Consider the following 13,198-nt stretch of genomic DNA (forward strand, 5'->3'; position numbering starts at 1 on the left):
TGGGTAACTCTGGATTTTCTAAGATCTTGTCCTTCTTTTGGATTTTATCGAAAGTGCAACTTTTGATTTGATCACTATTCTTTCTCTCTGGGTATTATTATATTACTCTTGTCTCTCAAATTCCCTAAATCCAAGGGATTTTTGCCTTTCTCCTTCATTAGTTTAGTTGTTGTCATTAGCCTTTTGGTTAAAAAGGTCATTAGTATGTGTTTTAAGTTAATTTAATCACTGCATGCACGAGTTACACAACACTAGGACTAGGACTAGGACTAGGAGTAATAATAAATTAATTAATACTTATATCATTCACTCTCTCTCTCTCAAATGATTCAAAAGCTTTGTTAGATTTTCCATTTCATGGTGATGGTGGTCCACTCTTTTTTATAAAATAAACAAAATCGAGTTCCTCATGAATTATTCTTATCTCATCAATAATACAATACACCTTTTTGAATATTTTACTTTTCTATATTTTTTTTTAATTTTATTCTATTCTTTTTTTTTAATTAATCAGAGTTCTTCAGACAGTGTGGAATCAAACCGGCGGCGACAGTGACGGCAGCGGAAAGCGGCGGTGTTGGCCGCGAAAACGATGCAAAACCAGCTATGTTCATTACCGCTAACGATTTATCTAAATGGGAAAATTTTCGTAAGGGACTTAAGGTTCTTCTTCTCCTCAACGGCGACGACGACGGAGATGGCTTCTCCGCCGCTGAGACTCGATCAAAGCTCGAGTCAACAGACTATATCGGTAATTAATTAGTCCACTAATTAATTTCTCTCTCCTATTAAACCTTTTTATTTCCTTGATTCTATAAATTACATTAATTTATTAATAATGGTTTAATGTATTAAAAAATAAATGCCAATTATGTGAGTGAGACAATTCTGCTTTACCTATCTTATTTACATGCCCCGTGACATTGTGCTTGCAGTTATGTTCTGAAGTTTTGTTAGTTTATTTTATTTATGAACTAACTACCCCGAAGACTGTTTAAGGGACTTCTATGTTTTTGTTTTTGTGTTAATTAAGACTATCAATCCAATTCTTGATTTTTTTGGAATTTTCTTGCAGTTACTACATTCACAGATGAAACCGAAGCTCTCTCTGCGGTTTTCAAGAACCCGGAGAGCTTCCACATTGCTATCGTCGAGGTGAATACGAACGCTGAGAAAGAAGGTTTCAAGTTTCTTGAGGCTGCCAAAGACGTTCTTCCTACTATAAGTATGTGAACCTTTTTTTTTTTTACAAGTATTCTTTGTAAGTTTCTATGAATCTTTACAATACGAACATCATAGTAACAATGTGGATTTTGTCTTTGTCTAATCAGTGATTTCAACCGATCATTGCATCACTACTACGATGAAATGCATAGCGGTAAGTGAAACGCCACTTGTCTTTGCATGCTTAAGTTTATATATATATATATATATATATATATAAATGATTGTTCTTTGATGACAATTGACAAGTGCTTTCCAGCTTGGTGCAGTTGAGTTCCTTCAAAAACCGCTCTCACCAGAGAAACTAAAGAACATTTGGCAGCATGTTGTTCATAAGGTTTCAGTTAGTTTTTGGCCCATCTTTACTTCCTTCGGTAATATAGCCATCATCTAAGAATGGTACATTCTTTATGTTGTTAGGCATTCAACGATGGTGGAAGTAAACCCGTGAAAGAATCCGTTGTCTCGATGCTTCATCTTGATACCAACATGACAATTGATGAGAAGGATCCAGCGCCATCAACCCCTCAACTGAAACAAGTTTCACGGTTAGGGGATTGCCAAGAAAACATAAACTGCTCGATGGAAAATGTAAATTCCTCGACCGAGAAAGATAACATGGAAGATCAAGACATCGGTGAATCAAAATCAGTCGACACTACAAACCGCATATTAGATGACAACAAAGTGGTTGTCAAAGAAGAGAGAGGAGACAGCGAAAAAGAAGAACAAGGCGAAACCGGAGATCTCGAAAGTGAGAGGACAGATTTGGTCAATTGTCATAAGAAAGAAGATGACAGTAAACCTGTTAACAAATCATCCAAGAACTTGTCTGGTAACAAAACTACTCGAAAGAAGGTAATGTGGGGTTTCTCTTGACGCTTCTTAGTGCTAATTAAGTGATTCAGGCTCGATGATCATTGTTATTGCGTTCTTTTCTCTAGGTGGATTGGACACCAGAGCTGCACAAGAAGTTTGTGCAAGCAGTTGAGCAACTAGGGATTGAGCAAGCCATACCTTCACGGATTCTTGAGTTGATGAAAGTAAACACCTTAACAAGACACAACGTAGCTAGTCACCTTCAGGTAATTTAATATCCGAAGAGTCAAATGTTTTTGCAGAGACTCTTGAGCTCTTGTGAAACTTTTACGGAATCATTTGAGTTTTTGAGCAGAAATATCGGATGCATAGGAAGAATAGTCTTCCAAAGGATGATCATAACCAAAGATGGGCACATTCTAGAGAGAACCAGAGACCAATTCAACGTAACATTAACGGGTTTCAGCAGCAACAACGTCCTGTGATGGCTTATCCCGTTTGGGGTCTTCCCAGTATTCATCATCCTCCACGAGCGATTCCACCTTTGTGGCCTCCGCCGCTGCATTGCGCTGGTCAACCACCTCCGTGGCATTGGAAACCACCTTATCCAACGGTAACATCTTTTTTCTAAAGCTGCTAACTTAACGACAAAATTCATAAATTCATACCTATACATTTTAGCTAATGCCTTCTCTATGACACATATTTTGTCATTGTATTTTGACGTGACATTGTAAAAGTAATAACAGTAGTTAGATAAGATTTAGTGACATTATGTTAAACTCCCATAGCTAATTCGTCTGTAAATCTTGTTTCAGGTGAATGGTAATGCATGGGGTTGTCCGGTTGGACAACCGATTACCGGATCATATTATACTCCGGTAAATATTTTAACAATCTATAAACCTTAAGTTTATGTATTTGGCATTTAATCATGGACACAAAAATCTTATTTTTATATTTGTCTAAAGAGGTTTTTTTTTTCTTTCTTTATGTCACAGAATATTACCGCCGGCGGATATCAATACACCAACGGAGTTGAAACCGGCTTCAAAATGATGCCGGCGACTCAGCCGGTAATTGTCACAAATTCTCTATATCATTTATGTTTACAAAAAAAATGAAAAGTTTTAATTAAAGTAAAATTATGCGGGTCGGGTTGTGATGTAATTTGGGTCGGGTCAGGACGAGGAAATGTTAGATCAAGTGGTAAAAGAAGCGATAAGCAAGCCGTGGATGCCGCTACCGCTCGGGCTGAAACCGCCGTCCCCGGAGAGCGTTTTGGCTGAGTTATCGCGTCAAGGCATCCCAGCCGTCCCTTCTTCCTCCTCATCATTTCTAATCAACGGCTCTCATCGTATCCGCTGACGTGTCAACTAAGCAGGACCCGCAGATATGATGACGTCATGCGTGGCGTCCTTGTCCGTGTCTGATGACTACTGTCCGAAGCGGGGAACTCTGATTCGGAGTTTGGTTTTTTAGTGTTCTTTATTTTTATTTTTTTGCCATAAAAAAAACATTTGCTATTATCATTTAATATTATATAAAAAAGATCGGACGGTGGAGATGAGGGCGACGACTATAGTTCGAAGACCACAGGTGGAATTTGCGGCTGTAAATAGATCTCGGACGCGAGATTTTGACAAGTCGGAATCTGACGTGTGTGTAAATCTCTCTTTGTGGGTTGTCGAGTTTCGGGGCCACTGTAAAAGAGAATTTAATAGTTGACACTGTTGTAGTTGTAGGTGATGATGAGATATGATAATAAAAAGGTACAACTCCGAAGATTCCGTGATGACATTTTTTTGTTTGTTAAGTTTTCTATAAATTCCAAGAAAGAAACAACAAACAACACATTTCTTTTTTTTACAACAACAAAAAATTCATGAGATGAAAGATTGATATTTTTTTTTTCTTGTATCGTGATTTGATTGGATTGATTTCGACCGGAAAACATCTTTTGGTCACAGCGGACATGAAATGTTTTATTGTTTTACATTACTTATGTGTTTCCAGCGATTGGATTTTTATTTTTATTTTAAATTATGTGACACTTTCTTTTAGATTATCTGATTATGTTAATATAATTTTCCCGTTGCACATTGTTGAGGTAATAAATAAGATCACTGGGTTATCTCGTCTCTGATAATTTTTAAGATTATGGACATCAGGTCATAGTATCTCAATCAGTTATTATTATTTACATATATAATCATCTAAAAAGAATAAGGAAAGGACTAGGTATCCTCACAAAGCCCTAATTTTATTACTTGGGCCTGATATATTCATGTTTATGTAGGATAAGGATCTAGACATTGAAAGATAAAATCTAGAAGAACAAAATATAATAATATATGATCAGGAGACAATATTTGCATGCCAAATGGGTGGAATGTATTTTATGAAATTATATGTATAATCTCGTAAATTTATATTCTGTTCATTACGTTAATCTAAGGCGGAAATGGCAAATTGAATGATCGAACATCGTACTAAACATTAACAGTCATCGAGACACTGAGACTACAATTTGTATTGGGCCCAAAAAGCATAAATGTTCAAATTGGGCTGAATGAAGTGATATACTATGCTTACTAGGAGAATGAAGTGACAGTGCTAATGTTTTTTAGGTCTTACTATTTCAATTTGTAATCTGTATGAGTTTAGAACTATAAAATTCGTCAGAATGATGCCAACAAGAAAAACCAGAAGATCCTATACGAACTAGAAACAAACAAATATCACATATATTATATAAGATATGAACGTATATATAATTCTAATAACAAAATTAACATTCTCATCTAAGGAAAAAAGGCTATCATTGTTAAAAGTCAACTATTCAAATTGTTCATTTAGAAAAAAGAAAAAAAAAAGCATGCACAATAAATATATCACGTGTAATGTAACTTGGAGTCTTACACGTTATTTTGTTCGGCGGGACTCAACTAGAAACTAACTATTCTTTTAGAGTTCACAAAATTTCATAAACTCTAAGTCTATAACATACTTTATAACTTATTATACCAAATCACATGATTCAGTTTATTTGAAAATGCTGTTTATACGTCTTAACAAAATGTCACGCAAATGAATTTAAACAAGTTTTCGCAACAGAAAAGATTATCCTCAAAGCATATATACTAGCCATTTAATTTTTCTAGGGTAAATTTTTTTACCAATGCATCCATAATCCGAGAGAACAAAGATTATACACATGAAATTCACAATAGTCAAATATATCTTTATAGATCCTCTGTAGTCAATAGAAAAAATAGATATAAATATTCTCATCAAGACGATTCTGTAGATGAACAAAAAATTAATACAAAACAAAATAGCATGATTTATAGAAAAACGTTCGAGCGGAACAAGAACAATAATTGATCCAAAAGAATAAACTTCTCTCAAATACGCACAATATCGATCGAGCACTATAACTTCAAGAAAGAGACAATACTACCACATTTTTCTTGCATCCACAAACCAAAAGAGAGAGGCAATACCCGCATGATTAGGATGAGCTTTTGAACAAACAATTTCGGAGACTATCATAGTGCTCATACTTTATCGTAACCAAGATATTTAGAAAGATCCAAATTTTTCAAGTTAAAAACATCATTTATAAGCACCATAAGCCTCATCACCATATCTTGGCTAGTTTAGTGTTGCCATCGAGAAAGGCTTATGGCAAACATCGGTTCCGGCCTCCAAGCCTTTGCCTAGTCAGATTTTCGGATCTAGAACAAGTGCGTCAGAGCAACTCATAAAATTTCTCTTACTCATGATCCATACATTCACGGCGTAGATACAATTGATTTGGTGTATAAATCGTACGTGGAATATGGGCATGATTCGGCACCTTAACATCCCATGAAGTTTTATGGACATGATTGGACAGCAACAATCTTGTATTGTACTGTTGATAACTCTTGGTCTATTTAATGATGTCAAAAGTGGAACATGATGGATTCTACAATTACCTCATGGAGATGTAAATATCTTTATTAAGGGTTTCGAGGTCATAAAACTCCAAGGGCTAACATGGGGGATGAATTTCTCTTCAAATATAACCATGTCTGTTCGTTCTCTGTTGTTGATAATTGTATGGATCTAGTGCATATGATATTTTAGAAGCTTTTCATCTTTATCTATCATTTGATCTGGTGTTTAGGAATTAGGCATCACTAAGATAGAGTAAAAACATAATTTTTGGTGAGTAGTGCATTAATGCAGTAATGCACTAAAACATTTTTCACATAAATAATAGTAGAAGAAGTGCATTGGTGACCGTGAAAAAAAGTCCAATGGTCGAGACTGGAACTCTTTAGCCGTGCGACATTGTGACACACATATCGGCTGTCCAAAAAATTTCTGAGCGCTAGTGGATCTCTTTTCCACGTCGCTTTTCATACGTTATTTTATATAAAGAATTTATAATATTACAATGTATAGTATTAAAATTACTCACGTGGCGTTCAAACTACAAAGTATTTAAACGGTCTATAAGAAAAGTGAAAAGTTATGAGCGTCGGCATCATTTTCTCAAAGACAGCGTAAGACATGAATCCAATAGAAGAAAAAGCGTCTTAAAATGTCATGAAACACTCTGACGCAGGGGATAAAAAGTTCATGGCGTTCATGCTATTCTCTTTTCTTTTAAAAAAAAATGAATTAAATGCTTCAAACATTACAAAGTAATCACCATTTAACGTTCGATGTGTGTATCTAATTTACAATGCTTGCTCGCTGCAAATGCTCTAAGCATATCCTCTTTTTTTTTTTTTGGTTTTACTCTACGCATATTAGACAGCTCAAAACGCAATACTAGTCCTAGCTTCTGGTCCATATTGTGTTTTGTATATATGTGATGATAATGCCACTCTCTTGCTTGGTGGGATCTCCAATTCTCTCAAACCCGTATGGTTCTAAAAACGCAATGTGTGGAACAAAAGATAGTGATTTCTGATGTAGAGAGATCTCGCATTCCACTTTCCAATTTGTAATTTTCTATGCTAAATAACAACATCACCTTCGTTTTTAACAAAAAAAAAACATCACCTTCGTTATATTCCTTTTTAAAAAAGATTTTTTTTCACACGGCTTTACCTTTCCTCTTGTAATAAAAAGCGAATATTTATTTTCTTGGATTACCAATTGTTTGCATTGCTGTATAGATAAAGACCAATGACTTTTGTACAAATCTGTTTTTTTTTTTTGTGTGTGTTTTTTTCCCATCTTTTTAATATATACAATTGTATTAGGAAATGTCTAGGAAGTAAGAAGATAAGCGATTAGCTAGGGACAAAAACGTCGCCGGTTGCTGTGTGAGTAGTGACGAGTCAAGTCAGTGGCTCACAGCTGTTTCTAGGTACTGTAACGGTACTTTACAGTTATAACCGACATATACCAAATTTTGGTGTTATCAATTTTCACCCGTACCTTATTATTATTTGTATTGATCAGACGTTTTGAACCCCAAATGAAGAGACATAAATTTTGGTGAAAGTTTTAAAATAGTTTTTTTAACAAATTTTGAAAGGAGCCATATTATAGAGTACCTAAATTTGTTTTTTTTGTCTAGTTATATTAACATTTCTATATTTTCTATATAATTCAGCCCTAGATTAACTGTGCCCGAAACTCTAGGTCCAAAAACTCTAGATTTACAAGTTAAAATTTTGAAAATATGGAAAAAAGAAACAACAAAACAAAAATAGCAATTCTCTGCCGTTTAATTAAAAGTGTTGACATTTTATTCCTCAAACAAAAGAAACGGACGCATAATTGTTAACTTGTAAGATGGACGTAGGGCCCGAGTAATCACTTCATAAGGATGTATATCTCGTTTTTGTTTTTGCTACGTCATAGAGCTAAATAGTATGTTATTGCGGGGGGTCGTCATTAGTTCACATACCTTTGCGATTTTAATGATTTGGAATGAGTTGTAAAAGAAAGTGAAAGTTGAGGTCTTCAAGTTTGATTTCGTAAAACTTATGGGGTCAACTTGGAGGTTTAACTCAAACACATCCATCGTTAAGCGTTCTCCTTTGGCCTCACGAGGGGCCAAATATTTCCACCACCTCGTTGGTACAACACCGTACACACGCATTTCTCACTTTTAATATGTTGTTAGACACACATACACTGATACGTATACTAACTAATATACACGTATGCATGTACATATAATATAATGCAATATGGGTGTAATTAATGTAATATTGGATGGTTTTTATTAATTATGGATTTTAAGTCCATATTATCTTCTCTAGACCTGAGATCCCCTACTACTTATAAAAACTATATACTAAATCCAAAGTTCAAATTACGAAAAACTAAAGTTGATGCCTCGATGGTGTTAATCAAAATATGAACGTACGTACGTAGTGTTAGGGAAGATATACCTTATGTGCTGCGTATAGATTACAGTTCATTGTATTAATTGTCAATGACAGTATCAAAGTTAATGAGTTTTGATTTTAACACAATTACATGATTCATATGCAGCTGAACCTATATCAGAAAACATACCTAGGTTTAATCTGTTGGATCAAAATTAGGCTATGAACTTATGATACCATGTCTAATACATTGAGTTTGTAACTTAAAACCAACTGAAAATTATAGTCTATTGATTCTTATCTCTTCTATTTTGTGCCAAATTAAAATTTTATTTCAGATATGAAATTTATAATATAAAATACAACAAAAAGGTAAATATAGATTAATTACATTAATCAAAGTTTAGTAATTTATTCCAAATGAAAATTTAATCTAGACGTAAATAACTCATGTTGGAAATCCTATATTGTGAAAATTAAAATAAAAGCTAGTAAAACATATGAAGACGATGTACCACCCTATTTCATAACTGTTACATATGTTATTATTGATCAAACTATGAACGATTCTTTTGTTAATCTCTATATTTTATTTTGTAAATGTATATAGATAAGGTTTCTATTGTCTAGGCAATAGTAGATGTGCGTGTTACATTGATATGAGCCATATATATTAGAATATAAAATTTCAAGTATATGTGTGAAGACAAACGCAGTAGTCATTCTTTGTGTCACTAGATTTTGTAGGTTCACCCCACTATGAGAAAGTTAGTTTTCTTAATATATCAAGAAATAATAGTTAATTCCAAATTGAGCTACAATATTATTAGTTGTCAATTTTTGCCCCACATTAAATCACACATCGTGAGAGTTCCATACTGTTGTATGGTCGCTATGATGTGCGTGCTTATCTCGTGATATTGCTAATGAAATTTGCACACGATTCTACTCACTTTTTGGTGGACCAAATTGAAAAAAATAAACAATTAATGTAAAAAGAAAATCAGAGATATCATAAACAATCATGTAATATATGTTAATTCTAATCAAGTAAAAGGACAAAATTTGAGATATGGTGTAAAGGAGTTATTTTGATGCACTATCGTCGACCATTTTTTTTTCCTTTTTATTGTCTTCTTTTTATTGTTAATCATCTATTTTTGCCTTCTCCTCGATTCGACAATGTCATTAATAAATGCCATAGGAATATGGGTAAGAATCGTAAGATCTGACTGAATTTGCCAAACATACCCGAAAAGTGTGAACATAGTTTGAAGTTTAGGTAGTGTTTAATTCGGTAAAAGTAACTAGAACGTTGTTTTCAAATGCTATTTAAAAAATATAATCTACCTTAGCAAAACTCTAAACAAAATTAGAAACTGACTACATCTAATTCTACATAATTTTTTTTTCCCTTTCGGTTTATCAAAATACTATTAACAGATAAGTTACACTTTTGTTTTATCAAAACTGTTCACTTTTGAAATAATTTCTCTAATGTTTTTTTTAAATAATTTCAACATTGGATTAAATTCAAAAGTTATGATCAATCTATTTTTCGAGTCTTTATCCGAATCAAAACAAAAACTAAATTAGTCTCTAGCATTTGTATTGTACTTAGATGGATATATATGCTCTCTTAATCTTAGAGTTTTTCTCTTTTACGAATATATAGTTGAAAATTCTAAGAAGACAACATTAAATTTGATTTGTTACAATATTAAGAAGAGAAAAATCATAACTGCAATTTTGTCTACGGAGGGGACCAAAATCCCAACCCCATGCCTTGTGTGGATTCATATGTATTCTCTTTTTTCAAAAATGTTTTGTGATGACTTCCACGATACTTCCATTACTCTATCAAAATCTTTTAGGCTATTACGTTAAAATTATCTAATTTTGAAGAGACGGTATTTGATATTCTCAAAATTTAGATATTTTAAAATTGAATTTTATCTATAAATTTTTTCATCTACATCTTTAATATTTTGAACAAATCTTAGATCATTTTTATCGTCTTTTATCCATCTCAAACAGATGACTTTTTTTCCTCCTCTTCCTTTTCATTGTTAATTTGTTCAGTCTTCTTCTTTATCTAAATTTTCTTGTTTTACCTTTCCATTTGTTTTTTTTTTAAACTAGTTTTTGTTCATTGAATTTTTCTTTTCTATTCTTTTTATTTTTTTCATCTTATTCTTCATTTTCTCGACATCTTTTCTTTTTCTTGTTGGACTATGATTAATTTTCACCGCTAACTTAGACATGCGATTTCAGCAAACTTTATAAACAAAATATCAATAAGTGAGAACCGAGTTTTGCTTTTCATGAAGCAAAAACCATATTTCATTTGTGTTTTTGTAGACAAACTGTTTTGATGGATAGTAATGATATGAAACTTTGCCATATTTCTTAGTACAAAAACATGTTGCCACACATCAAAACCAATAGTTGTTTCAACCATTTACACAACATTATTATCACCACAAAAAAATCATAACATTGAAATTGAAAGAAAATTTATACTCTTATTTTTTTTCTTGTCAATTTCTGAGGAATGTTTTCTATAGGAATTTCGTCGATAAGTTAATTAAAAATTATAATCTTGCAAACAATAAAAAAAGGAAAAAAATTTCGAATCAGTAATCCTATATAAATTTATAGAAAAGTCTATAAAAGATGCGACAAAGTCTACCAAAATTCACAAGGTGCGAAGGTTAACAAATACCACAAGCGATCAAAAATAAAATGGTTGGGTTTAACCAAAACAAAAATGTCTACTAATTGAACGCCATTATCATTATAATAAAAATAAATAAAGAAACAAACAAAAAAATTAAAACAAATAGTTCTTAACCAAACTTTCTATTAGATTACCAATTACGATTATTACTTGCGATTCTAAAAAATATTGGGGTGAAAAACATCTAACCAAAACAAAGTAAATAGAAATAGAAATTAAACCATTAATTAATTTTAATTTGACAATTTGACAAAAACAATTTGATGAGAAAAAATGTTGACGTAAAAGTTAACCACTGTATTATTTTACATTAGAATCAAAAGATCAAGATTAACGACAAAAAGAAAGCTACCAAAAATATATTGTAATTTTTACTATTTAACTAGTTTGTCTGATTCTTTTTAATTAATTAATTAACATGGTATAAGCTCATGTTTAAAACTAGATTGTAGATGACCCCATATTTTGATCCTAAATTCTCTATATATTTGAGTTTTCAACGTTGTAACATATAAAGTAAGCCCATTTTTGTATATAATTTTTACTAGGAATAAACTTTATAAGAGTAATAAATATTATAAATATATGTCCTTAATTTTTTCCAAAATTGGATGCCACATGCGAAGGTTTATTTTTCTATAACGTGGGTATACCTAAAGTATGCAATCTAATATATGTCCAAATTTTGTTGAACTCTGTCTAAATTTTCACGTAGTGGCAGACCTAGTAGCAGAGACATTGTTAAATTTGATAAACCTCGCAAGCCTTACGAATCTCAGTAAACTTAGTATGACTCAGCAAACTAAATTGAATTGCCATGAACGTATCACTAAATTTAAACATATTAATCAATATCAAATCTCTAAACCTTCACATATGAATCAAACCTAGCTAGATCTCTTAACTTTCCCATAAAATTTGATTAGTTTTAAACTTTTAATAATTGGTGTGTCCTATTGACTATACTTCAATGAACTATTATATTGTAAACACATTTCCAATGAACTATGTGATAGTAATTTGTACACTACTTGTCTGATTTGTAGCTTGGTGGTTGGGGAAAATGATTTGTGTGAGTAGTTATGACTTCAGTCCATTGAAAATTATGTGTGAAAATGAAAAAAAAAAATTAGTAAAAATACAAAGTGGATTATTCGCATAAATTGCGTGTTGATATACTATTGGCACGATAAAGAAAGCAAATGACATCGACAGCGTTATAAAACCTTTTTATATGTTGTCTACACGTTACTATAAAACTTTCTTACGGCATGATTCTGTTTAATAACAATTAATTCAATAATTTTCCAAGTTTGTTAATCAAATACTGAAAATTAATTAGGGATCGGAATAATTGTTTCCTTATATATGGGTGCGCGTACAGGTATGTGGTCCATATGTACCTTTATACCGGCCTACCAATCGTATCTAATATTTGTGTTGGATTTGGTAAATTAAAATATACTATAGTTACTTCATATTATTATGTTAATGATCACGATAGGAAACTCCACATTTTGAATGTTTTCGACTGACCGACTTAATCAAATTTAAAGTAAACTATTCGATTTATAATGATTTGTTTTTTTTTTGGTTTTATTCGGTTTTTCGTAATTTTGTTTCTTGTGTGTTTAAAGGTTAGCTTTTGTAATAATTACCATCTTTCTTAAAATATCTATGGACGTGATATTTAGGAAAGTGGTAATCTTTGCTGTCTAAGTTTATTGATAGTAATGGATGATAATATATAAAACAAGAACAAATTAACGATCTTTAAGTAAACTAAAACAGCATAATGATAATAAGAAGTAATTCAACGTAAACCTGAGACAGCAGTTGAACTAAGAATTAATCTATCCAAATATATATTTGTTATACCGTCGCACTCGTTGATGATAAGTAAAATTATTTATATATATTTCCCACTGATCAAATTTAGAATTTATGGTTAGAAAAAATTATCCCATTAAATATTTTATGGTCAACCAGTGTCGTCGCGTCCACTTTTTGATTTAAGGTCCACTAATTTAATTAACTAACGTGATTAAATAGATTAAAAATTATACACAAT

At 32.1% G+C, this 13,198-nt stretch overlaps 1 protein-coding gene across 2 annotated transcripts in view; it reads left to right on the plus strand.

The window, feature by feature from the left end:
* The window catches only part of LOC104723278 (two-component response regulator-like APRR2), a 12,052-nt gene extending 8,209 nt beyond the window's left edge, over positions 1 to 3,843 (plus strand). Inside the window, exons 1-10 of one of the 2 annotated variants that reach the window (XM_010436284.2) lie at positions 482 to 751; positions 1,076 to 1,225; positions 1,332 to 1,378; positions 1,484 to 1,561; positions 1,645 to 2,082; positions 2,169 to 2,309; positions 2,399 to 2,656; positions 2,862 to 2,924; positions 3,045 to 3,119; positions 3,229 to 3,843. In XM_010436284.2, the coding sequence (XP_010434586.1) occupies positions 607 to 751; positions 1,076 to 1,225; positions 1,332 to 1,378; positions 1,484 to 1,561; positions 1,645 to 2,082; positions 2,169 to 2,309; positions 2,399 to 2,656; positions 2,862 to 2,924; positions 3,045 to 3,119; positions 3,229 to 3,411 (1,578 nt within the window). In that variant the 5' untranslated portion in view covers positions 482 to 606 and the 3' untranslated portion in view covers positions 3,412 to 3,843. Of the gene's footprint in view, positions 1 to 481; positions 752 to 1,075; positions 1,226 to 1,331; positions 1,379 to 1,483; positions 1,562 to 1,644; positions 2,083 to 2,168; positions 2,310 to 2,398; positions 2,657 to 2,861; positions 2,925 to 3,044; positions 3,120 to 3,228 lie in introns of those variants that run through there. The other variant, XM_019231290.1, reaches the window with a different exon arrangement.

Source organism: Camelina sativa, chromosome 10 (genome assembly GCF_000633955.1).
Source record: "Camelina sativa cultivar DH55 chromosome 10, Cs, whole genome shotgun sequence".
Classification (NCBI taxonomy): domain Eukaryota; kingdom Viridiplantae; phylum Streptophyta; class Magnoliopsida; order Brassicales; family Brassicaceae; genus Camelina; species Camelina sativa.